This window comes from Doryrhamphus excisus, linkage group LG10 (assembly GCF_037039965.1).
Source record: "Doryrhamphus excisus strain RoL-2023G ecotype Guam linkage group LG10, RoL_Dexc_Guam_v1.1, whole genome shotgun sequence".
NCBI lineage: Eukaryota > Metazoa > Chordata > Actinopteri > Syngnathiformes > Syngnathidae > Doryrhamphus > Doryrhamphus excisus.
In genome coordinates, this window is record NC_136366.1 from 4,973,933 (window position 1) to 4,999,301 (window position 25,369).

Below are 25,369 nucleotides of genomic sequence, written 5' to 3' on the forward strand. Positions count from 1 at the left end.
TTTTATAGTTTTGTTTATCTCTAATTTTATATAATAGGACAAAGCAGGCTACTAAGCAAGCCAATAAGCAGGCTAATACTAGCCTACTAGTATTAGTAATAATCAGAAGACGAATAATGATGATAGCAATAATAATAAAATAATAATAATTATTATATCATTGATGACTTGACTTTTGCAGTGTAGATTGTGTGTACTTGTGTAAATTTAATGGTGGCCTAAAACAATTGAGTATCTCTACTAAATCTGTCCAAAAGTGGGAAAGTTATATCCCGGTTCTTGTTCCTTATTTGTTTTGGGGGATTTTTTTGAATGTCTACTACATTCATTCATAGGATATGAATGGATATTGATTCATAGGATATGAATGAATGTAAAATTCATACAAAAGCCGAGTTTGACCAACATTACCTGTTTTATTACCACAGCAGGAAAGAATGTCGAGAACTGTCAGAAAAAAACAAACAGTGGACAAACAGGGGGGCTACAGATTAGGTAAATTCCACCTTAAATTGAACCAGCAGCTGGTTAATCCGAAGCAGGGGTGTTTAGTCGTATGGGGGCCCAAACCCCGACACTTTTTTTTTTAAACAAGATTTGAGTATTTAGGCCTGTTTTTATCTGTCTGCTTCAGGCTTTAGTTGCTTGTTACGTAGCCATGTTTATATACCTTACAAATACATTCTCCTATTGTCCTACAGTCCTGAGCTAAATTAAGTCCTTAAAATCCTCCTGGGTTTTATTATTAAGAGCAAGTGAATCATCTCAGTCCTTTTATTGTAATTAATAAGAACATTAAGCAACATTTAACACGGTTTACCGTTTTAATGTGCTTGTGAAGCATCACTCAGGTTCATCTCCCAGGGGCTGGGCTGCTGTCGTCGTTTGTTTTGACTGTGAAAAAGCTTGACACCTTTGGTAGTTTAAAAAAATAAAAAATAAAAAACTTTCGGTAGTTTTGAGAAAAGCTGTTTGTTTCCATCCCATTGGTGGTAGCTACGCTTTATTTGTCTCCAGACAGCACCAACAAGTAAAAAAAAAAAAAAAGTAGCAACAAGTTTGTTTCGCGCCTGTCTTCCTGAATCATTTGCGCACGCGCAGTAACGAGGAGTCGTTGCATGTTAAGAGAAAGAAACATGATAGAGATGACCTTTTTTGATGTAGTTTTAAGCACACGAATTACGACTAAAACAGTAATATGTAATTTACATCAAAGGAAAAATCACGTTTTTATGAGCTGCTTGGTCGCCCTGTGTTAGGAAGGTTAAGTATCGTTAATTGTACCAAACATGCAGATATATTTTATATATATCAACTAGCATGTTTCCAGTTGAAATACGTTCAAACATTAACAGGCATAGTTGAGTTTAAAAACATAGTTTGAGTTCGCGTGTTTTTTTTTTTTAGTACATTTCAGTGATGTAAAGCAGACATTACCCTCCTAGACCAGACAGACTGCTGATAAAACCTGCAAATGTTGCATCGAACAAAGCTACCGACTTGGAATGTAAACTAAAGAGTGTGGGAAAAGGCGGGGAATGTCCTCAACCCCCCCCCCCCCCAAAAAAAATACCTCGCCCCCTTGTTAATGTTAGAAACACTACATTTGGATGAGTTATTGAGAGTTTCATAGGATTCGTGAGGGTAGGGGGATGCAGCTTTAAAAAAACAAGCTTATAAGGTAAAGAGCGACGCCTTGTGGCAGAACAAGGGAGTGCAAGGTTAATTCGAGAGTCCACAACCTTTATTCATCCACTTCCGCACCACTCAGACAGGGCCAGATGTTACACATGGTTTTGCCTGCATGGCAGTGACATGCTGAGGTTAATGGCTGGTGAGGCACTGACTTGTTGACATTGGTGGTCTGGTATATGTGGAACTCTATACTTCTACTGGAAAAGTTCAGATACTTTATTTTTGAGCACCTTCTGTCGAGGTTGGCAATGTAAATTATTGGTAGCGTAAAAACACTTTAAATGGATTTGGACTTGCTGCTCTCCAGCTGGCAAAAAACCTGGCATCTCAGGCACACCCCCAGGATGAGACTATGATATTGGTCTTATTTTAACATCCAATTAGGATACGCTCACAGCAGCCTCATCTTTGCTTTCTGTCTATATTTGATCAGGAAATGTGCAAATTCAGCAATTTCTACATTTATAATACAGTTGGATGGACAAGTATTTGATTCCTTTTTTTAATTTTTTCATCATAATGCAGCCTCACCTGCCTCCCCTGACCGCACGTCACCGCGACATGGAGCGTTTACATTTGTTCTCTCAACATTAGGCCATTTACAAAGAACACAGGGAGGAAAAATAAAGACAATGTACATTGTACACACATGGTAGTATACACAAACTCAAAAAAAACAAACAAAAAAAAAAACAAAAGCAAAAGATGTCGGCGACAAACTAAAATGCTTGGTATGAAGAACTAAATGTAAAAATGTTTTTTTTAAAATGCTGAAACCTTTTTTTCTTCAAACAGCTGAGCATACATTTCTACATAGCATGCAATAAGGCACCTATCTAACACAAGGAAGAAAACTATGCTACAGATTGAAGCAAAAAAACAACAAATGGGGGAAAAATATTGCTTGCCATGTCCACTCCCATAAAGTTTTACTTCTCTGCTCAATTTCATATAACCCATCCATATCTAAAAAAATACATCCATTTGTAAAAGAGATTATACACAGACCAGGAGAGCACAATCCAGTCTTGAAAAAGTCATCATATCTTACTTTTTTTTTAAATTTTAGTACGCACAAGCCTTGAGATCAAATTGTGATAGTGAGCATGGATGCTATGTGTAGTCTATAAACAGCTTTGTTAGTTCGATTCCAAAGAAATATGCGGAGGGAAAACAGAAAAGGACACGGGTCTAACAATGCTTAACCAGGTTGTTTTTCCTTTTCTTTCAATTTTCTGTCAGGAATTGCCTGTGGCTGAACTGCAAGTCAGCGTTAAAGCCAGTATTGCTCTGTACAGTCCATACAGCAGTGCTCGCCCATTGCAGACGTACAGGAAAAATAACCTCAGGAATATACAAGATGGCAAATCCAATGGCTGCTGCAACAAATTTATCTCAGACACTTAAAAAGTCTTAAATAAAATAAAAATGAAAAAAAAAAGACCAAAGTGGGTGTTGCTATGAAAAATGTCATCATTTAGGAGCAGCACACTAGTCACCTATACGTATATAAAAGAAATGAAGACGTTATTTACAGTGGATTTGCTTCACACAGGTTAGTAGGGTGATGACAGTTTCCATCGTGTTGACAGCCTTGATTCGTGTCCCAAAGATCTAGTAAGGGTTTTTTTTTCCTCATGAAGATAAGTCACACTGTTCTTTTTTAAAAAGTGTTCATAATGGAGTTCCCGCATCGAGTGTAGCATGACCTCAAACAAGACAAGAATGACACCCCCCCTGCCCAGGTTCCAGGTCCACGGTGATCCCTATGCTCATTTGTCAACTGCAGCTGACATGATGGCCATTGTTTTCTTGTGACTGGGGGGAAAATAATTGTCAGTATTGAGTGAGAGGACCGCGAAGCGAGCGCTGGCGTAAGGACAAGACGCTCACTGGCGTAGGTGGATCCTGTGGTGTCTGGAGAGGGAGGATGAATGGTTGAAGCCTTTCCCACATTGGGTGCACCTGTACGGCTTCTCATCAGAGAGGAGGTGCTGTTTGGGGAAGGAGTTGTTGGGGAACACCTTGGGGGTGGGGATGGCGCTGTACTGCTCCACTTGCGGGGGTGGCGACTGTGGCTGCTGCAGTTGCTGGGGCTGCGGGGCCTGCTGCTTGTTCTCCAAGTGGACTCTCTGATGCCGGGCGAGGGACGAGGAGTGGTTGAAGGTTTTACCACAATGGCCACAAGTGTAGCCGTCGCCGTCGGAGTGGACTCTTTGGTGGCGGGACAGGGAGGAGGAATGATTGAAGCCCTTGTCACAGTGATGGCACATGTAGGGCTTTTCTCCCTGCAGATGCACCCTCTGCTTTGGTGGCGAGGCGAATGTCATGGGCTTCCCGGGCTGCGGGGGGGAGAAGACGGGACCCTGCAGGTGCGTCTTGTGATGGCGTGAGAGGGATGAGGAGTGGTTGAAGCCCTTGTTGCAATGTCTGCACGTGTAGGGCTTCCCTCCGGCGTGGACCTGTTGGTGCTTCTTCAGGTGGCGCTTGCGGACAAAGCTCTTCCTGCACATGTTGCACTTGTACGGCTTCTCACCCGAGTGGATCCTCTGGTGCTCCCGCAAGGTGGCGGCGGCCGCAAAACACTTCCCGCACTGCGTGCAGCGGTGGGGCTTGTCGGCGAGCACGACGACGGCGTGGGTCTTCTGGTGCTGCTTCAGGTTGGAAGTGGTGGCAAAGCCCTTGCCGCACTGGCCGCAGGTGTATGGCTTCTCACGGGCGTGGACCTCTTGGTGCTTCTTCAGGTGCCTTCTGCGGACAAAGCTCTTCCTACACTGGGTGCACTTGTAGGGCTTGTCCTCTGAATGCATCTTCATGTGTTCTCTTAGGGTGATTGCAGCTGCAAAACTCTTGCCGCACTCCGAGCACCTGTGAGGCTTGTCCGGCAGGTGGATCATCTGATGGGACTTGAGGCTGAAGGCGTCAATGACGTCTTTGCTCATCATCTCCACGCCTGGTGGGACGTAGGGCTTTTCTTTCATGTGGATCTTCATGTGCTGCTTGAGACTGGCCTCCACCGCAAAGCTCTCGCCACAGTGGACGCAGATGTACGGGTTGAGGTCCTTGTGGATCTCAAAGTGTTGGTGGAGGTCAGCTATGCTGCCAAAGATTTCCCCGCACTCGTTGCACTGCAGGCCGTGGGCCTCGTGAATGATGACGCCGTTCTCAGACTCCACCGTCAACTCCCCCCCGTGATCAGACTCCACTTTCACCACATGCTCGTTTTCCGTCTTGAGGAGCACTTCTCCCAGTAGCGGCTCGCCACTCGTCTTGATCTCGGCTCCTGCAAAACAGTGGATCTCGTCGTGTTCCACCTTGATGTAATCATGGTCCGTCTCTACGATGCCGTCCACGCACGAGACAGCGCCAAGGCCCCCGTGAATCTCCAACTCCAGGCCGCGCTTTTCTTCCGTCATGATTTCCGTCTCGGCTCCATAGTGAAGGTCGACATGGCTGTGGGCTATGACACACTCCGACCCCAGCGTGTCAAGGCCGGGTGTGTCACATTCAGTCTCTGACTCCGCCATAAGAACACACTCCAGCCCCACGACCTCCGTTTTCTTGCCGGATGTATTACTCAACTAAGAATCGGGGTATAGGTGTCGCTTTGGGTGGGCGCAGCGCTGGTGCTTTTGTCAGTCAGCAGACCTGCAACAGACATGTCAAAGGTCAGGGACATTGCTACTTCACAGACCTTTTATTTGTATGGGGTTAGCAGCTACTCAACTACATTCTAATTAAAATGCTACTTGCTAGCTGAACTACAAGAACTAGCGCAGAGACTTAAATGTATTAAGATTAATTACAGTAAGTAACATTTCAACACATTCTCTATTATATATTAGGGTTGTGAACCATTAACAGATGCCACCAGATATCTGGTTTGACATGTGAGACACGCAGCTGCATTGACATCAGCCTCCTAGATCGGTAAGAATCAGCCATAAACCCTTATGAATGTATTGTAGAGAGACATGCTGGGGAAAGAGTAAGCTTAGCATGACTAAAGACAAGAATGGATGTAAATAGCATTAGAAGCGTAGCATGACCAGCACGCTAGCTAGGCACCGGGAAAGATTTTCAGCACAGCAGGAAAACCTGCGCACATTGTAGCAATCTAATTGATTGTATTTATTATGTATTGTGTAAAGCTACAACAGGAACAACATCAAATTAAAAGCAGTGAATACAGAGCCACCATCCACCAGTCAGAGCATGGACTTTGTTTTTCTAGAGAGGTTGTGTACAGAACAAATATGCACATTAGCACTCAATAAGGTCATGAAATCGAATCTATGCATTACCACATATCAACATTCGGGAGCAAGTGAGTTAAAATACTGTATGGTAATCTGTGCAGCATCGGACAAAGTTTGGACAAATCAACACTCATAAGTCAATTAATTCATGTACTGTCAAAAGGGGTTTAAAAACAAGTGTCATCGCTGCACCTTTCTTGGGACACAGACCAACGGGGCGTGTCTACAAGGAGTGTGCTTCTGAGACTAGTGCTTTTTTCCATCTAGAGTTGTCATTCCACTCACAGTGCACATACTTGCCTGAAAGTGTCTTGAATTGATGGCTTGCTAGTGAGTGAAGAATGGTGGCTGATCTGTGGCTGTGACAACCAGAGCAACGCTCTGCAATCTCTGTGAAAATAAAGATTAAATGTCAATGTCATAAAAAAAAGAACATATTTCAAGATGGCCAATCCTATAACTTCATTGTTTTTTGGCAGCCATCTTAGTTTTAGTTGAACTATCACATATCACAGTACTGTTTTTGAATAATTTGCGACGGGATGTCATCGATGAGTTACAACAGTCATACTTAATGGTTTGCATTGTGTTTTGGAGGTGCCCATCCTCTGGGTTTCAAGAACTGGCCAACAAAAAACTGCATTTTTGCCTCTCTTTAGTTTAGTACCCAACCACTAACTGTAGGTGGTTGCTTCATATTCATTTGGTCTGTCTATGGCCTAGCTGACTACACCATTAACTGAAACAAGCTTCAGATTAATCGACAAAAAACATGATCAAAATTGTAATTTTGTGTACATTTATTGTTTTACTGAAGCTATTTGACAAACATTAAGATTTTTTTTATTATTTAAAATTATTTTCACAGAATATTCAAACAGCAAGCTGGTGTTTGTGCACTTGTCATTTCAAATCCATTTCTGAATAAAGAGGCGGAAATAAATCAAATTAATCAAAAACATAATCAAGTGATTAATAGGTTAACTCGCTGACTGCCGTCTTACAAAAATAATGTTGACTTCTTTTTTTTGTTGGATCTACATATGAAAGTCTTAAGCACCTTCTGTGTTAATTTCAGACTTGTAAGCAAATTTCTGTCCCAGTAGGGGACAACATTTCAATTTTACTCCAATTGGCAGGAACAGCTTGGATATGAAGACAGAAGTTGGTAAAACGCGCACTGAGAGAGGGAAATTGCAAAATAGATGGTTATTTTGTGTTATGTTCCAGGTCTGTGAATAAAGTTATTTTGTCATCAATATCTAGAAACTAACTTTTTTCTGATGAAAGAAGAGTATAACATCTCTTTAGGGATGCTCCGATTGACTGGTGTGTATCGGCCGATATCAGTGAAAAAGGATCAATATCTACCGATACTTGCTTAAAAACAGATTCCCTCCGTCGATCAGCTCCTAGAAGTTTTGCATCCTGCAAAGCGTACCTCAAAAAATGTCTCACCAGGGTGGCGCTTTAAAAGCTTAAAAGATTGGTGGGGGCTGAAGACTTGGAAGGGTGTGGCGAGTTTAAGGCTCGTGATGTGATCCTCCGCCAGGCAGCGGGTAGGTCCCAACCCGTTGTAGTTGCAAGTGTGGGCAGAATTTGGGGACGAGTACCACCCCAGTACGGATTGTGTGGGGCTATGTTTTATGTGTCAGACTCTGGATGATGTGTAGCGCGTGACAAGTGAGCATTGTGCACACTGATATTGTATCTCCTCTCTATTATATTGAAGGCAGCGGTTGCGGCTTTAGGGGCTGAGCAGAGGTGGATAAACCTGCTTTTCATTCAGGTTTTAAGTTAATAATGTGAGTAGACTAGAAGTTAATGCATTGTGAAATAGAAAAAGTGAGTTGAGGATACAAGCATTTTGTACATTTTCTGGTAAAAACAGCATATTGACTTTGTTTGGCTTGAACTAAGCTATTAAAATAAATATTACATAAATGAGTAGCTCTTGGCCATTTTCATTTTGTGCAGGTAGCTCTCACAAGAAGAAACCTTGGTGAGCCCTAATATAGCCAGAAGTACATTTAAAAATTTACACTGCATGTACGTGATCGCTATTGGCATCAGTAGATTTCACTCGTGGATTATTGGGATTGGTATTGGCAGCATAAAACCCTGATCTGAACATGCGTAATTTCAGCCTTTCGGCCACATGAAAACAGTGTTCTGGGTGCCCTGAAATGCAATATTTTAAACCGATCGACAAAGTGGGAAAATCTGAAAACACTGGCCTGTTTCTGTGTAGACAAGCAAAACGCTGCACTTACAAAACCATCGACATCCTATACTCCAAACCGACCAGCAGAAGTAATTCAACTTTCTCGCAAGCGGGTGATACACTTTTACCGTTTTTTGTTCTTCTATAGTTTGGTGTATCACATCGTTCCATCTGTCCGTTTACACCACCACACATAGGTGTGCCATGTGAATTACATCATCACCACACAGTGATCCATCGCAACTATTTACTAATCTGACAGTGTGGATTTTTTCAACCTGCCTAAAAAAATCCTACAAATGTTTCCGGTTTCCTGGAGATCCCAGAGCCTCACTGAACAGTGTTCCCTCCCTCTTTCCTTCCCCACCCTACCAGCAGGCAGAATTCAGCGTAGATGGATTCACAGGCCTGAGGTGAGTCAGTGAAACTCTTTTCAAAAATGCACATTTCCTACACTTCTGTGTAAAAAAAAAATCAAAAAACAAAAAAAAGCTTCAGGCGCAATTTGTCAACACCCGGTCTAGTCCATTGCGCCAACAATCATCCAAGAGGAAATACCCCATTAAAATGCCTTCTCTCTACACCTTAAGTGGCCAGCAATTTGGGAGGAACTCTACGGGACACGCCTTTACTTCAAGGACCATATCCTTATTTTCATATGAGAATATGAAAGCTCTACAAGTACTCCAGCTTCCTCATTACATCCCAAAAGCATGCATGTTAGGTTAATCTGTGTCAATGCGTTTGTATGTACTGATTGACTGGCAGTAAGTATACGATATACCCCACCACTTGGTCAAAGTCACCTGGAAACAGGCTCCTGATCACCTGTGGCTCTAATGTAGGGGACAACATGAAAACATACAAATGGACACGAACAAGACCAAAGTACGTGCAAATTAACAACACAAAAGGCAGATTCAGTTATGTTTTACAAATGTCCAGCTACAAATTTTTAACTTTCCGTATAAAAGTAGAAAAAACATCTCCCGGGACCAAGTTGAGCAAAGCCAATATCTAGGCTAGGTGCCAATTAGCAGGCTATGTTAGCGCTCAAAGCGAGCTAAAACAGCATCAAAGTAGCCAAAATTGCAATCTGGCTCTTGAGTGTAGTTCGACCCGCAAACCAAAGGCCCAAAGACCCTCAACGGCTCCCGTCTGCGCGCTTCTTTGTTCACAATCCAAAGTCGTACAGACATTAATTATATACCTTTAGAATGTGGCGTTTTATAACTAAACACCGAGCTATGTGCTCGCTAGCCTCCCCAAAACGGCTACAAATAGCCCCCATAGCCGCTAGTTAGCTGGCTACTGTCGACGGAGACGGGTTAACGCCGCAACCGCATTGTTAGCCGCTAATGTGTACGCCATTTAGCGAGCTAACTAGCTTTGTAGCAAAAAAAAAACAACCATGTCGACAAATGGGAGTCGGCGCTATACTTACATGACGAAAACGTCCCTTTAACGAGTATTTCCGTGCGATTGGAGGCAAAGATCGTCGGCGCGGAAATTCTTCCTTGTACGCGTATTAACAGGCCATCTTGTTGTGCCACACCAGCACTCCCCAGCTAGCCCAAGGACTACAATGCTCGCGTAAGATGGCTGCCGCTAGCTAACGTAAGCCAACATAGCTTCCGCCCTCCCAACCGCATTGGATCGCACTAAACCACAAAGCCATATCCAAAAACATGGCAACAGGTCGCTTAGATGTGACAAATACGAATGCATTGACATTAAAAAACGGTCTGTGCGACTTACAGATAAACGGTGACAGCTAATGTAGGCATGTTAGCAGGCTAGTTGTAATGCGGAGTTGGCTAGCTTGAAAATGGACAAAGATGACTAACAAGCGAGGGCGATGAATGCAGGGGGAAGCCCGGGAAAGGGTGTATTTAAGTTTTAAACCAATCCACATATGTTCTGCTGTTTAATAAACACACCATGTTATCATAGACACAAATATGCCTAAAATATACACGATGGTACGCATAGCAAGGACCCCTTGGCTGCCTTTAGTGGACTCATCTACTGCGGCAGCACCTTGTTCAATGGCGGCCTTGCTTGTGTTAGCGATTGTTAGCATGTCTGCTACATAGCAATGATGCCAAGCTAACCGTGTAGCTAATACCACCATCCAACACAACAAGACTGTCACTAGTATCCCAACTTTGGGAAAAGTTACGTTATTTCACCGACCACATTAAGGATGTATTTTGCGACCACAGCCAACATAGATGTCGAATTATATGTACTGTTGACAGACCAGTCTGGCAATATAAGGTTGAAACGCCTTTCATAACAATGTAACATACAGAGTCTAAGCTGGTGTTTTTTTTATATTGCTGCTTTAAATCTGTTAAAAAGCATCGAAAGTCGTATTTGCACCGATACCAAGCAGGAGGTCCTCTTGCCTCCAGGATGCGTCGCTGCACAGCGTTAAAGCGGTAGCGGAGTGTAAAAATGTCAGTTTATCGTTAACGTGATTGCACACACGTCATGCACCCACCTTTATCTTCTTCCAATGTGAGATGGCTGGAGATAAAAATAAAGGTTATCGTATTACAGAGTCCAGGTTCATGTGAAGGAAAGCTGTTGTGTCTTTTGTCTCCCCCCTCTCTCTACAGTTAGTAAGTGTATGTGTTGCTGGCGCCACTGGCGCCAACGTTGGACCGCCGACGCACTTTAGCAAAGGCAAAGTGTTGTCGTTTCCAGGCGTGACGAATGTCACTACCGCCCCCTGCCGCATGGGAGCCGTGCACAATACGGTACAAAAAAAGTTGCTCTATAGACGTGCTTTAAAGTTGATGTCAAAAGCAAGCCTTTATCGTCACATCATTAGCGAACTGTCAGAGGGGGAAAGGTAAAACAAAACGTTGCTTGCTAGTAGTCTACATTGCATGTATGTTAATGTCAATATCTTCACTTCCGGTTATGGGCAACTCCCTGAAATAGAAAGGAACATTTTGTTGGCGGGACAGTCCGACCGGATGTAGCAAATAGATTTTGTAGTGCAAAAATAAAAAAAAAATATATAAAATATTTATGTAATAAAAAATATATATATTTCTCTAAAAATATATATTTCCTGCTTAATTTATTCATTCATTTTCTAACACTTATCCTCCCAAGGGTCGCGGGGGTGCTGGAGCCTATCCCACCTGTCTTTGGTCAAGAGGCAGGGTCACACCCTGGACTGGTGGCCAGCCAATCACAGGGCACATATAGACAAACAACCATTCACACTCACATTTATACCTTTGGACAATTTGGAGTGGCCAATTATTTTTTAAATAAATTACATTCACTTAGGAGTGTGTAGCCTGATTATACTGCTTCCAGTACATGTATGTTACGTGTATTCCACCCACGGCCGCCTGCTGTAGTTGGTCGCATTTGTGCATAGAAAGATAGAAAAAGCTCCGGTTTGTGCCGCTAACTGTTTATGGTTGACAACCGATATAAGAGTTGATAATAAAAGGGGATTTCGCCTTTTTTTTTTTTTTTTAAAAGCATCATTGGTCCCCTTTAAATTTTTTTCTTTACTGTTTGAACTTTATTTAATTAACTTTTTTCCTTTACTGTTTCAACTTTCCAAAATGTTAACTTTTACTATTAGCCCTCATTATCCATTGAGGGCTGCAAGTGCATTTGTGAGATTAGATAATCTGTAGAGATTACATCACAAATGATAACATAAAACATTGATGTATTTTATTGCAATGTCAAGAGTCAGTGATTGTTATTATCCATGTCATCCTTCATAATGGCCACATTGGACTAGCCTACATTTTGGAATGTTTCTTCTTCCCTCTGAGATTAATCTCACTGGAGAACAGTAGCTGCTCCTGTCCAATCTGACTAAGTCTATTATTGCTGCCTACTCCTACTGTCAGTCTGTTCCTTATGGAGGGACAGGAAGTGGTATGATGTAACTCAGCTCCAAGGGTTTCAGGTACAAATGTTAATCAAATTGTGGTTGATTCGACCACCTACATAGTGCATACCTCAAAATTCAGGAAGACAACCATAACTCCTGTTCTTCACTCCAAGCAGTCCATATAATGTATGTCCAGACACCCAGACAAAATGAGCTCGCTCAACTCATTTTATTGGAATACTAACACTCACCGCCCCTCCACAGAAAAAAAAAAATCACATGTATTCTAATTTCATATTTTTCTCCAATCATTTTATTATGATAAGCAATAGTCTGAATGGATGGATAAAGACACTTAAAGCCTCCAATATTTCCAATTCTTCAAGGCCCAGCCAAGGCTGCCTCTAAGTATATCAGACTTCAGAAAATGGTTTTCTCCCAAGTGACAGATTGATAAGGGTGATAATGGTGTCCCGACTGGGAATGCTGGATTTACTGTGTCAACGGACATAGCTAACAGTCTGTCACATACGGCATCAGTTCCAGTTCCAGTTCCTGAGTGTTTGGTTGTGTACTTCAACAATGTTTATTTTTCCACTTTGACAGGCCGTCTCCACAAATTCCAAAGCAAAAATGTCCCATGCCAGCATTCACACAGATACAACAGCTTGCACAAATCCCTTGGGTGTGGGGATAGCGCTATACTGATCCACTTGAGTGGGTGGCATCTGCGGCTGCTGCAGTTGCTGTGGCTGCTGGTTCTCCAAGTGGAGTCTCTGGTGCCGGGCGAGCGACGACGAACGGTTAAAGGTTTTACCGCAATGGCCGCAGGCGTAACCCTTTCCTTGGGAGTGGACTCTTTGGTGGCGGGACAGGGAGGAGGAATGATTGAAGCCCTTGTCACAGTGATGGCACATGTAGGGCTTTTCTCCCTGCAGATGCACCCTCTGCTTTGGTGGGGAGGCGAATGTCATGGGCTTCCCGGGCTGCGGGGGGGAGAAGACGGCACCCTGCTTGTGCGTCTTGTGATGGCGTGAGAGGGATGAGGAGTGGTTGAAGCCCTTGTTGCAATGTCTGCACGTGTAGGGCTTCCCTCCGGCGTGGACCTGTTGGTGCTTCTTCAGGTGGCGCTTGCGGGCAAAGCTCTTCCTGCACATGTTGCACTTGTACGGCTTCTCGCCCATGTGCATCTTCTGGTGCTCCCGCAAGGTGGCGGCGGCCGCAAAACACTTCCCGCACTGCGTGCAGCGGTGGGGCTTGTCGGTGAGTACGACGACGGCGTGGGTCTTCTGGTGCTGCTTCAGGTTGGAAGTGGTGGCAAAGCCCTTGCCGCACTGGCCGCAGGTGTATGGCTTCTCACGGGCGTGGACCTCTTGGTGCTTCTTCAGGTGCCTTCTGCGGACAAAGCTCTTCCTACACTGGGTGCACTTGTAGGGCTTGTCCTCTGAATGCATCTTCATGTGTTCTCTTAGGGTGATTGCAGCTGCAAAACTCTTGCCGCACTCCGAGCACCTGTGAGGCTTGTCCGGCAGGTGGATCATCTGATGGGACTTGAGGCTGAAGGCGTCAATGACGTCTTTGCTCATCATCTCCACGCCTGGTGGGACGTAGGGCTTTTCTTTCATGTGGATCTTCATGTGCTGCTTGAGACTGGCCTCCACCGCAAAGCTCTCGCCACAGTGGACGCAGATGTACGGGTTGAGGTCCTTGTGGATCTCAAAGTGTTGGTGGAGGTCAGCTATGCTGCCAAAGATTTCCCCGCACTCGTTGCACTGCAGGCCGTGGGCCTCGTGAATGATGACGCCGTTCTCAGACTCCACCGTCAACTCCCCCCCGTGATCAGACTCCATTTTCACCACATGCTCGTTTTCCGTCTTGAGAAGCACTTCTCCCAGCAGCGGCTCGCCACTCGTCTTGATCTCGGCTCTTGCAAAACAGTGGATCTCGTCTTGTTCCACCTTGATGTAATCATGGTCCGTCTCTACGATGCCGTCGACGTGAATCTCCAACTCCAGGCCGCGCTTTTCGTCTGTCATGATTTCCGTCTCGGCTCCGTAGTAAAGGTCGACGTGGTTGTGGGCTATGACACACTCCGACCCCAGCGTGTCAAGGCCGGGTGTGTCACATTCAGTCTCTGACTCCGCCATAAGAACACACTCCAGCCCCACGACCTCCGTTTTCCTGCCGGATGTATTACTCAACTAAGAATCGGGGTAGAGGTATCGCTTTGGGTGGGCGCAGCGCTGGTGCTTTTGTCAGTAAGCAGACCTGCAATGGAGGTGACAAAGGTCAAGGACGCTGCTCAATCAGCAAGACTACAAAAAAAATCTGATAAAAAAATAATTGCAACATGAAATGATGAAATTAGTGTAGATATTGATCGGTCTTCTTGATAAGTTTCATAATTTTAAAAGCAGGCAGTCTTTTGCTCCCTCTTTGGTACTCAACATAACATACAGGTGATTACCCTACTTGTCACATTGGTTATTTACGCCTAATAGACAAAGAGTGTGCTGCTTCTATTTACATGAACAGTAGTCATTCTACTCATAGTACGCATACTTGCCTGGAAATTTCTTCAATTGATGGCTTGCTTGTAAAAGAAGAGCGGTGGCAGATCTGCGGCTGTGACACCCAGAAGAATGCCAGAAATCTGTGTGCAAACATAGATTAAAATGTGGATATCATTTTAAAAAGTAATTGAATTGACAATCACATAACTGTAAGCCCAAAAGCTAGCACGCACATTTAAACTTGTCACTTGACTACCACTGATCGATGCAGCTAGTCCCACCGAAATCAGTTTATTCCATAAATGTCCCATTAAAATGCCTCTCTTACATGATGAGCAATTTCGAAGGGATTCTATGGCACACATCTTTACTCAGAAAAATATGTGGAATATTTGTCCGATATATAACTGATGGCAAGGATGTACCCCACCTCTTACCCAAAGTCAGCTGGGATAAGCTCCAGCTCACCTGTGACTCCAACTTGATAAATACAAATGGGACAACCAAGTTAAAGCGAAATAAATGATGTCACAAAAGGTAGATGTGCTGTCAACCTAATTTTAACTTTGTATACAAAAATGGTCAAAACACCTCATCCGAGCAGGTTGACCAAAGCCATTCCAAGCTATGTGCCAATTAGCAAGCTATGTTAGCACTCAAAATGAGCTAAATAGCATCGAAGTAGCTGAAATAACAAATGGGCTTTGGAGTGTCGTTAAATCCATAAATCAAAGGCCTAAAGTCCCACAACTGCTCCTGTCTAAGCGGGTCTTTTTTTAACACCCGACGTCGTATACATACTATGAACACTTAGATCGATATTTAGTTAGAAAACACCTTCTGTGTCCTCGCTAGCCTCCCCAGAGCCCCCATAGCTGCTAGTTAGCTGGCTATGGTCAATGGAGACGGGTTAACGCCACAACCGGATTGTGTTAGCCGCTGTGTTCGCCATTTAGCGAGCTAACTAGCTTCGTAGCAAAAAACTTCCAAGTCTGTATGTGTAGTCAGAGCTATACTCACACTACGAAAACGACCCTTTATTGTGTATTTCGGTGGTTATCGAGATGCCGTGCGTCGACGCGGATACTTCTCCTTGTGCGCCTATTAACAGGCCATTTTGTTGTGCTACACCAACACTCAGCTAGCCCAGGGCTACAATGCCAGCATAAGATGGCTGCCGCTAGCTAACGTAAGCCAAACATAGCTACCGCCCTCCCAACCGCATTGGCTCGCACTAAACCACGAAACCATGTCTAACATAAGCCAACAAGTCATTCCATGTGACAAATACGACTTTATTCAGATTGAATGGCGCTAAACAACGCGCTGGTAACTATAGTGGATGCTAATCATAGACACGTTAGCAGGCTGTAATTTCATTTGGCTAGCTGAAGACGGACAGGAAGGAGGGCAATGACTCCGGAGGAAAGCCCGATAATTGAGTGTATTCCGACTTTACAACAATTCGCACAATTTCTACTGTTTTAGTAAGATTGCGCCATGGTATCGTAACCACACAGGTCTAAAATAGACACGGTATACCCATGACATCGCTGGTGTGACTGAAAATTAGCATGCCGGCTACATAGCCATGCTGCCGGGGTAACAGCAGTATCACAACCCTGGTATCCCAGTTGGAAATGTGGGAATAGATACTAAAATATCGATAACATCTAATGTTTTTAATACAAATAAGACACCGCAATATTTACGTCATTTGAGGTGAAATATAAAATTAACAGAAACAGTGGTAATTAACCTGATAAATGATGCTATTGATTTGAGATACTTTCCTCTTCTATTTAAACTATAAGGCAAATTACGCTACTGCTTCGATACACGCACACACACTTCAGTTTTAATGTATTATAGCTTTATTGCTACGATCTGCGGCGTGATTTAAAATGTACTACTTTTCCAAGTTTACCACCGAGTATTGGTATCGCTGACTACAACACACACATCAGTCAGGCAGTATTGGGTTTAAAAGCTTTACATTACAAGACAACATACAGTAGTGAGTCGAGCTTGCTTAAAACTGTTAAAACCGACACGCATCTTTGGACTAATATCAACATCAGAGATCCGTTTGCCTCCAGGATGCGTCGCCTTGCTTAGATAGTCCGTTTACCGTGACTACACACACATCATGCACCCACCTTTATCTTCTAGCGAGAGATGGCCGGAGATAAAATGTACGGTGGTTTATCAAAAAGTCCACTTTCATATGAAGGGAAAGCTACTGTGTTCTCGCACTACGGTGAGTTCGTGTGTTTGTGGCTGGCGCCACTGTTCATTTGGCGCCAACGGTAGACCGCCAAGGCACTTGATCGAAAGCAAAGTATTGTTGTTTCCACACGAGACCTATACCGCTACCGCCCTCTGCCGCCTGGGAGCCGCGTATGGAAGTTTTAAAGGGCAGCACAAAGACGTGCATCTTGGGCTTTCAAGTCGATGTGTACAGTAATCTTTTATCGTGATATCATTAGCGACATATCGGTGGGGGGAATGTAAACAAAATGTTGCTTGTCAACTGTTGAAATGATAATATTGAAGAGTGGCAAAGTGTGGCTCCTATCAGTACAATACAATACGTACAATGTACATTCATAACAACACAATGATTTAAAGTTGGTGGTGACCATGACATGTACATACTGTACATACCAGACAGCCCCGGTCATCATAGTATGAATTTTGAAAAATATAGACATTTTTGTACAGTTGCATCAGAGTTCCATATGTCCGAAAGGAGTAGGAAGAAGCAAAGCTTATTAAATCCTACTTTTACAATCAGTAACTGTTACATTTGTTCACCTCCTGCTTTCTTAATATAATGAATTTTTTAAAACGTAATACATTTTTTTATTTTATTTTTTTTATTATTTGTCACGTACCAGGCGGCACAGCGATCAAGTGGTTAGCACGCAGACCTCACAGCTAGGAGACCAGAGTTCAATTCCACCCTTAGCCATCTCTGTGTGGAGTTTGCATGTTCTCCTCGTGCATTTATTATTATTATTATTATTATTATTATTATTTTTATTTTTATTTTTATTTTTATTTTTATTTTTATTTTTATTTTTATTTTTATTTTTATTTTTATTTTTATTTTTATTTTTATTTTTATTTTTATTTTTATTTTTATTTTTATTATTATTATTATTATTATTATTATAAAATAAAAATAAAAAGGTAAGTCCCTATTTTATATAGATAATAAACATATATGTATATATAATAAAAACATATAATATAATAATGTTAATATTATATATAATAATAAATATTATATATTTTTTTCTTTTTTTTCTTTTTTGTGTGTTTATTCCATGATCTATGGGAATCAATCCATTGTTGCCTATTATTGATTCCACATACTGAAATGCTATGGCTTTTTAACGTAGTCCTAGCATATAAGTGTTTCAAATGTAGTTCTTCCCTGAGATCATAGTTCTCCTCTCTTGTAGAGAAGTATTGGATGACATTTTTAGGTAATTGGTTATTTTTAGCCTTATGCATTATTTTAACTGTTTGAAGATTAATTTATTGACCACACAATAAAAAAAAGGAACTGGCAAATTTTGGTAGCCTCGATATATTGCTATGTTTCCTCCAAACAGGCTGGTCGTTGATATATTTCCTCGTGGTTAAAATTGCTGCAGGGATTACCTCACATGAAGGAGCATATTTATCTTAGTTTCGGGCGGCGCCACCCACTCCCAAACTGGGAAAACTGGTTTTACCGTGTGAACAGACGACATATCTAACATTCTGTCACAGTTTCACTGACGCTGCTCGGATCAAGAACTCGGTCGTTCCCGAGTGTGACTGCGTAGTCCAACACCTCCGTTGGATTCCTTGACTCCTTTTTCACTTCAGCGGGGTGTCTCTACAAACTTCCGAAGCAAAATGTCCCACGTCAGCACTCTGGATTTAGACCGATACGACACCTTGGACAGATCCCGTCGCTCCACAAGTCGACCCCAGAGCAGGAACCAGGCCAGGCACGGCGAGGTTATGTGCGACTTCTGCACCACAAGGAAACAGAAGGCAGAGAAGTCGTGCTTGGTCTGCTTGGCGTCTTACTGCGAGACGCACCTCCAGTCTCATTACGACTACCCTGCCCTGATGAAGCACAAACTGGTCAAAGCCACGGGTCAGATGAGGGAGAAGATCTGCGCTCAGCACGACAAACTCCTGGAGGCCTTTTGTCGCACCGACCAGACGTCGGTGTGTGTTCTGTGCATGATGGACGAGCACAAACATCACGACATTGTCCCGGCCGGAACGGAGAGGACTGAGAAGCAAGTAAGTGGCTCGCCAATACTGTACTACTGTAGTACTGCAGTACTGTGTCATCAATGTGAATGTGTCTTATTTGACTTCCTTTCACCATATTTATGCTTGAAAATTCATACTTTAAGCCACAATAGGTGGTAGATTGCTAAATATTCTTAAATATTCTTAAATATATTATATTAAATATTTGTATATTATATTCATTAATTCATTTTCTACCGCTTTTATATATCAATAATATGATATTAGTATTATGTCTGTTATTGTGTCTCCTAAATTGGGTAATAGGAGTGTAAAGGTGAGCATAGGGGTGTTATTTCATGTCTAGAGGGCTCTAATAATTCATTCATTTTCTACCACTTATCCTCACGAGGGTCGCGGGGGGTGCTGGAGCCTATCCCAGCTGTCTTCGGGCGAGAGGTGGGGTACACCCTGGACTGGTGGCCAGCCAATCACAGGGCACATATAGACAAACAACCATTCACACTCACATTCATACCTATGGACAATTTGGAGTGGCTAATTAACCTAGCATGTTTTTGGAATGAGGGAGGAAACCGGAGTACCCGGAGAAAACCCACGCATGCACAGGGAGAACATGCCGAGGGTGGAATTGAACTGGGGTCTCCTAGCTGTGAGGCCTGCGCTAACCACTAGACCACCGTGCAGCCCTGTGTTAATCCAACAAACCTCATTTCACTTCTGAAATACCAATCCATCAGTTACTGTATATCACAACACCATGGGACTGGTGGCCAGCCAATCACAGGGCACATATAGACAAACAACCATTCACACTCACATTCATACCTATGGACAATTTGGAGTCGCTAGTTAACCTAGCATGTTTTTGGAATGAGGGAGGAAACCGGAGTACCCGGAGAAAACCCACGCATGCACGGGGAGAACATGCCAAGGGTGGAACTGAACTGGGGTCTCCTAGCTGTGAGGCCTGCGCTAACCACTCGACCACCGTGCAGCCCTGTGTTAATCCCGCAAACCTAATTTCACTGCTGAAATACCAATCCATCAGTTACAGTATAGTGTTGTGATGTTTGTCTATATGGCACATATAGACAAACAACCATTCACACTCACATTCATACCTATGGACAATTTGGAGTGGCCAATTAACCTAGCATGTTTTTGGAATGTGGGAGGAAACCGGAGTACCCGGAGAAAACCCACGCAAGCACAGGGAAAACACGCAAACTCCACACAGAGATGGCCGAGGTTGGAATTGAACCCTGGTCTCCTAGCTGTGAGATCTGTGCGCTAACCACTAGACCACCGGGCCGCCCTTTTATATTATATTATCAAAAACGGATTCAATGGTGATGTTCACCTTATTTTCTCTTTGCAGAAACAACTTGGCAACACGTTGCACAAATCCCAGCAGAGAATTGATGAGAGGGTCAAAAAGTGGCAGGACCTCCGACAAGCTGTGGAATCTGTTAAAGTAACGTTGCTGAATTCAGAAGTCAAACCCATGATAATAAATGAGCATTATTAGTCCAATCTAACAAATACGCCCCTTCTCATTCAGCACTCGTCCGAGTCAGTCCTGGAGGAGAACGAACGCATCTTCACTGAACTCCTCCTGTCCATCGAGAGGAAGTACAACGAAGTCAAAGAGATGGTCCGCCAGCATGAAAAGACCACCGTCAACCGTGGGGAAATTCTTCTGGACCGTTTGGAGGAAGAGATCACTCTGCTCAGGAAGCGACACACCGACCTGGACAAGCTCTCGCACACCGACGACCACATTCACTTTCTGCAGGTGACTGTTGCTCGGCAGAGTTTGTAGGGCTTTATTTGTAAAAATGACATGTTGCATTAATATTATGAATGATTTTTTATCTGACCCGGCCGACCATGATAAGTACGTTTCCATGAAGCTGGATTCCTTGTTTATATATGGAATATTGGCATACTTAGACCGTAGAAAACTTGTTTACCAGCTTCTAAATGCATTTTTATTCAACATTATTAGACGCTGCACGGTCCAGTGGTTAGCGCGCAGACCTAGGAGACCAGGGTTCAATCCCACCCTCGGCCATCTCTGTGTGGAGTTTGCATGTTCTCTGGGTACTCCGGTTTCCTCCCACATTCCAAAAACATGCTAGGTTAATTGGCCACTCCAAATTGTCCATAGGTATGAATGTGAGTGTGAATGGTTGTTTGTCTATATGTGCCCTGTGATTGGCTGGCCACCAGTCCAGGGTGTACCCCGCCTCTCGCCCGAAGACAGCTGGGATAGGCTCCAGCACCCCCGCGACCCTTGTAAGGAAAAAGCGGTAGAAAATGAATGAATGAATGAATGCTAGGTTAATTGGCCACTCCAAATTGTCCATAGGTATGAATGTGAGTGTGAATGGTTGTTTGTCTATATGTGCCCTGTGATTGGCTGGCCACCAGTCCAGGGTGTACCCCGCCTCTCGCCCGAAGACAGCTGGGATAGGCTCCAGCAACCCCCGCGACCCTCGTGAGGATAAGTGGTAGAAAAGGAATGAATGAATGAATTATTAGAGCCCTCTAGACATGAAATAACACCCCTATGTTCACCTTTACACTCCTATTACCCAATGTAGGAGACACAATAACAGACATAATACTAATATAATATTATTGATATAGTTATGTATATACTTATGATATACGTACTTGTTCATTGAGTTCCAGTTTCTTTACAGTACTGTAGTACTGTAGTACTGTGTCATCAATGTGAATGTTAATGTGTCTTATTTGACTTCCTTTCACCATATTTATGCTTGAAAATTTATATTGTAGGCCACAATAGGTGGTAGATTGCTATATATGCTTAAATATTTTTACATATATTATATTATTTTATAATATATAATTATAATTATTGTATAAATTATTATTATATATTGTAATTATTATTATATTATAATATTTTTATATTAAATATTATTGCTTAAATATGTTTTGTTACTAATAAACTGGCTGCATGCAACCATGACACAGCATATACATTATAATATAACAACATTATATATTTTAGCATTCCAATCTCCAGTTGCACGGTGGTCGAGTGGTTAGCGCGCAGACCTCACAGCTAGGAGACCCGAGTTCAATCCCACCCTCGTGTGGAGTTTGCGTGTTCTCCTCGTTTGTTCACTCCGGTTTCCTCCCACATTCCAAAAAAACATGCTAGGTTAATTAGCGACTCCAAATTGTCCATAGGTATGAATGTGAGTGTGAATGGTTGTTTGTCTATATGTGCCCTGTGATTGGCTGGCCACCAGTCCAGGGCGTACCCCGCCTCTCGCCTGAAGACAGCTGGGATAGGCTCCACTAGGATCATTGGTATTCATCAGGAGTTTTACTTTGAAGGAATTCACTTATCACAGTTGATTACTGTACAATATACAATGTAAATATGCATATAATATGATATAATAAGCATATAAACACGGCACCATCTCCTGGATCTGGTAGGGTAATAACTTAGCCCAAATACAGACGTAACCTATTTACTATTTGAAAGACCGAAATACATTTGCATGCCTCTTTCTTTCTTATCAGAGCTGGCAGTCTCTGTCAGGCCCTTCAGGATACGAGGACCTCAACAACATCAGCATCACTCCCAACTACTCCTTCGATGCCACCAAGCGAGCCATCGCTGCCATGAAAGTACAAATGGAGGAAGTCAGCAAGAAAGAGACGACTAAAATCTCTGCAGCAGGTTGGCATATTTGTCCTGTCTGTCCTGTCAGTGAAGCGTCATCCCGGTTATCCCGTCTGTCTTGTCACACAATTCCGCCTCTTTCTTCCTCAACAGTGAAAGAAGTTTACATCACGGAGGAAAGCGACAAAAAAATGAAGAGAGAATCGTTTTTGCTTGAGTCGAGAGCCGCAGAAGAACCAAAGACCAGGGAGGATTTTTTTAAATGTAAGTTGAGAAGCTTATGTAAGGAATTTGTCCCATCGGAAAAAGCAAGGTGTCGCTACACCAGTAACGTAGTTCTTTGGCGTAATAATGTGAATAACAATAATAGCAATGTTGCTGTAGCTTTGTTAGTATGCTGGTCACGTTATGGAATGGAGCGTTGTTGGTGCTTCTTGGAGGTTTTTTCAGGGGGCTTTCGAGTAAAAAAAAACTAATGGTAATGGTTTTATTTCATTTGAACATGCATCAGATTACAATTGAATGCATCACATAATCAGTTCACAGTTCCACATGTCCAAAAGGAGTAGGAAGAAGCAAAGCTTATTAAATCCTACCCCTCCATCTGGTACTTTTACAATCAGTAACTGTTACATTTGTTCACTTCCTGCTTTCTGTAATACAGTTTAAGTTGTTTTTTTGGTTTTTTTTGTCCCATACCGAAGTACGAGGTGATATGAGCATACAACGACATAATGTGTACCATAGTAAGTGTCAATATAGTGATATATATATAGAACATCATGACTGGTTCAAGACTCTTCATCCTTGTATTTAGCAAATTTATTTTATTTATTAATTTATTTTATTAATTTTTCTTAATTTTTATTTTGTTTTTTAATTGTTTTTTTTTTTTTTTTTTTTTTCACGTACCGAAGTACAAGGTGATATGACCATCCAATGACATAATGGGTACCATAGTAAGTGTCAATATAGTGATATATATATAGCACATCATGACTGGTTCAAGACTCTTCATTCTTGTATTTAGCAAATTTATTGTATTTATTAATTTATTTTATTAATTTTTATAAATTTTTATTTCGTTTTTTAAATTGTTATAATTTTTTTAATTTTTTGTCACGTACCGAAGTACGAGGTGATATGACCATCCAATGACATAATGGGTACCATAGTAAGTGTCAATATAGTGATATATATAGCACATCATGACTGGTTCAAGACTCTTCATTCTTGTATTTAGCAAATTTATTTAATTTATTAATTTATTTTATAAATTTTTATTAAATTGTATTTAGTTTTTAATTTTTTTTAAATTTTTTTAATTTTGAAGATTGCCTTTATAGTTATTAGCCCATATTTCCACACAATAACAATTCCACACAAAGTCATCAAGGGGTGTGTCATTCACAATGTCAACAAGATATTCACGTCTTGTCTTGCTCAGACTCTTGTCAACCCGTTCTGGATGTCAACACCGTCCACCCAAACCTTCATATCTCTGAGGGGAACCGGACAGTGACAATGAAGAATGAGCGGAAAAATTATCCCGACCACCCGGAACGATTCGACCACTGGCAGCAGGTTAGCTGACCGTTTGACCTGATTTATGTACATTTCTTCTGTTATACTCAACCTTCTATCTCTGGGTTTAAGGTGGTGTGTAAAGAGGGCCTGGCAGGGACTCGATGCTACTGGGAGGTGAACTGGAAGGGTACGGAAATCGACGTGGCCGTCACATACAGGGGAATATTCCGTAAAGGAAACAACAACGTGTGCAGCCTGGGCTGGAACGACAAATCTTGGAGCCTGTACTGCTCCGAGTCTAAATTCTCTTTTGTGCATAACAATAAGAGCGTGGACATCCCCGTCCCGAGGTCAACGCGTATCGGCGTCTACCTGGATCACGCCGCGGGTGTGCTGGCCTTTTACAGCGTGTCAGATGCCATGTATCTTCTCTACAAGGTCCACACTAGCTTTACCGAGCCTGTGTACCCTGCATTCAGTGTGTGGGGGTACGGTAGCAGTATTAGGCTATAGCGGAATTCAATTAATGTTTTAGACAAGTGCAGTAGCGGGATATACAGCCGGGGAAATAATCTGGCACACTTACAGAAAGTGGAAGGCAGATTCATTTCAATCATACAAATACTTAGCAATTTATACATTTGTATGATTTTAGTTTTATTTAGTTTGGGACCCGCCTCTCACAGTTAGAACATACATACTGATTCAATTATTAGAGCATTGCATTCTTTGTGCAAAGTCAGCAAAAAGTCAATTATTTATTCCCAGTGAAGTGAAATGCGACCTTTCTTTGTATTCTAGTCCTAATGGAATCCCATCAATGTTTTCCTGTACTGTATATAAATGATTGTATCTGGATTAATAAAGGCTCGCAAACCCACTCCTGAGTACATGAAACACCACAGCCAGTGGCGTCATTAGGCCTATTTTAGGGGGGGCTTCAGTCGCCCTAAAATGTTCTTAAGCACCCCTAAATAATTTGATATTTTTTGTAGATTTTTTTTTTTACAAAACAAATCTCTGACAAATTTCATATAATAGCCCCCCCGCAAAAAATGTTCTTAAGTCCCCCTAAATAATATATTTTTTATAGATTTTTTTTTTACAAAGTAAATCTCTGGAAATTTTCATATAATAGGGCCCCCCTAAAATGTCCCCCTAAAAAATTTGATATTTTTTGTAGATTTTTTCATTAGATTTTTTTTTTACAAAATAAAAACCATGGAAATTTTCATATAATAGGGCCCCCTCTAAAATGTTCTAAAGTCCCCCTAAATAATTTGATATTTTTTATAGATATTGTTTTTATAGATTTTT

At 42.3% G+C, this 25,369-nt stretch overlaps 3 protein-coding genes across 7 annotated transcripts; 1 reads left to right on the forward strand and 2 right to left on the reverse strand.

Annotated features, from left to right (window-relative positions):
• Positions 1 to 1,724: 1,724 nt before the first annotated feature.
• On the reverse strand, positions 1,725 to 16,895 carry LOC131111374 (uncharacterized). Of its 5 annotated transcripts, none has more exons than XM_078793882.1 (3): positions 16,728 to 16,895; positions 14,622 to 14,708; positions 1,725 to 5,343 (listed from the first exon to the last, which is right to left on the reverse strand). In XM_078793882.1, exon 3 carries the CDS (start codon positions 5,220 to 5,222, stop codon positions 3,585 to 3,587), a length of 1,638 nt encoding a protein of 545 aa, XP_078650008.1. In that variant the 5' UTR covers positions 5,223 to 5,343; positions 14,622 to 14,708; positions 16,728 to 16,895; the 3' UTR covers positions 1,725 to 3,584. The 5 variants fall into 5 exon arrangements, with proteins under 5 accessions (XP_078650008.1, XP_078650009.1, XP_057920080.2 ...); XM_078793883.1 differs by lacking the exon at positions 16,728 to 16,895 and adding an exon at positions 15,589 to 15,841; XM_058064097.2 differs by lacking the exons at positions 14,622 to 14,708; positions 16,728 to 16,895 and adding exons at positions 6,255 to 6,344; positions 10,685 to 10,871.
• On the reverse strand, positions 12,346 to 14,328 carry LOC131119941 (uncharacterized). The gene has a single exon (XM_078793881.1). The coding sequence runs from the start codon at positions 14,200 to 14,202 to the stop codon at positions 12,706 to 12,708; it is 1,497 nt and encodes a 498-aa protein (XP_078650007.1). The 5' UTR covers positions 14,203 to 14,328; the 3' UTR covers positions 12,346 to 12,705.
• A 1,460-nt stretch (positions 16,896 to 18,355) lies between the features above and the next one.
• Positions 18,356 to 25,106, forward strand: ftr14l (finTRIM family, member 14-like). The gene is made up of 7 exons (XM_058064137.2): positions 18,356 to 18,879; positions 20,234 to 20,329; positions 20,417 to 20,650; positions 22,423 to 22,582; positions 22,679 to 22,789; positions 23,973 to 24,109; positions 24,182 to 25,106. Exons 1-7 carry the CDS (start codon positions 18,481 to 18,483, stop codon positions 24,563 to 24,565), a joined length of 1,521 nt encoding a protein of 506 aa, XP_057920120.2. The 5' UTR covers positions 18,356 to 18,480; the 3' UTR covers positions 24,566 to 25,106.
• The last annotated feature ends 263 nt before the right edge of the window (positions 25,107 to 25,369 follow it).

What these genes read in the sequence shown, in the direction of transcription:
- LOC131111374 (XM_078793882.1), bottom strand. Translation starts at nt 5,222, where the DNA reads ATGGCGGAGTCAGAGACTGAATGTGACACACCCGGCCTTGACACGCTG.
- LOC131119941 (XM_078793881.1), bottom strand. Translation starts at nt 14,202, where the DNA reads ATGGCGGAGTCAGAGACTGAATGTGACACACCCGGCCTTGACACGCTG.
- ftr14l (XM_058064137.2), top strand. Translation starts at nt 18,481, where the DNA reads ATGTCCCACGTCAGCACTCTGGATTTAGACCGATACGACACCTTGGAC. An exon ending in CGGAGAGGACTGAGAAGCAA is followed by an intron (nt 18,880 to 20,233) that starts GTAAGTGGCTCG and finishes TTCTCTTTGCAG; the next exon opens with AAACAACTTGGCAACACGTT. An exon ending in GACTAAAATCTCTGCAGCAG is followed by an intron (nt 22,583 to 22,678) that starts GTTGGCATATTT and finishes CTTCCTCAACAG; the next exon opens with TGAAAGAAGTTTACATCACG.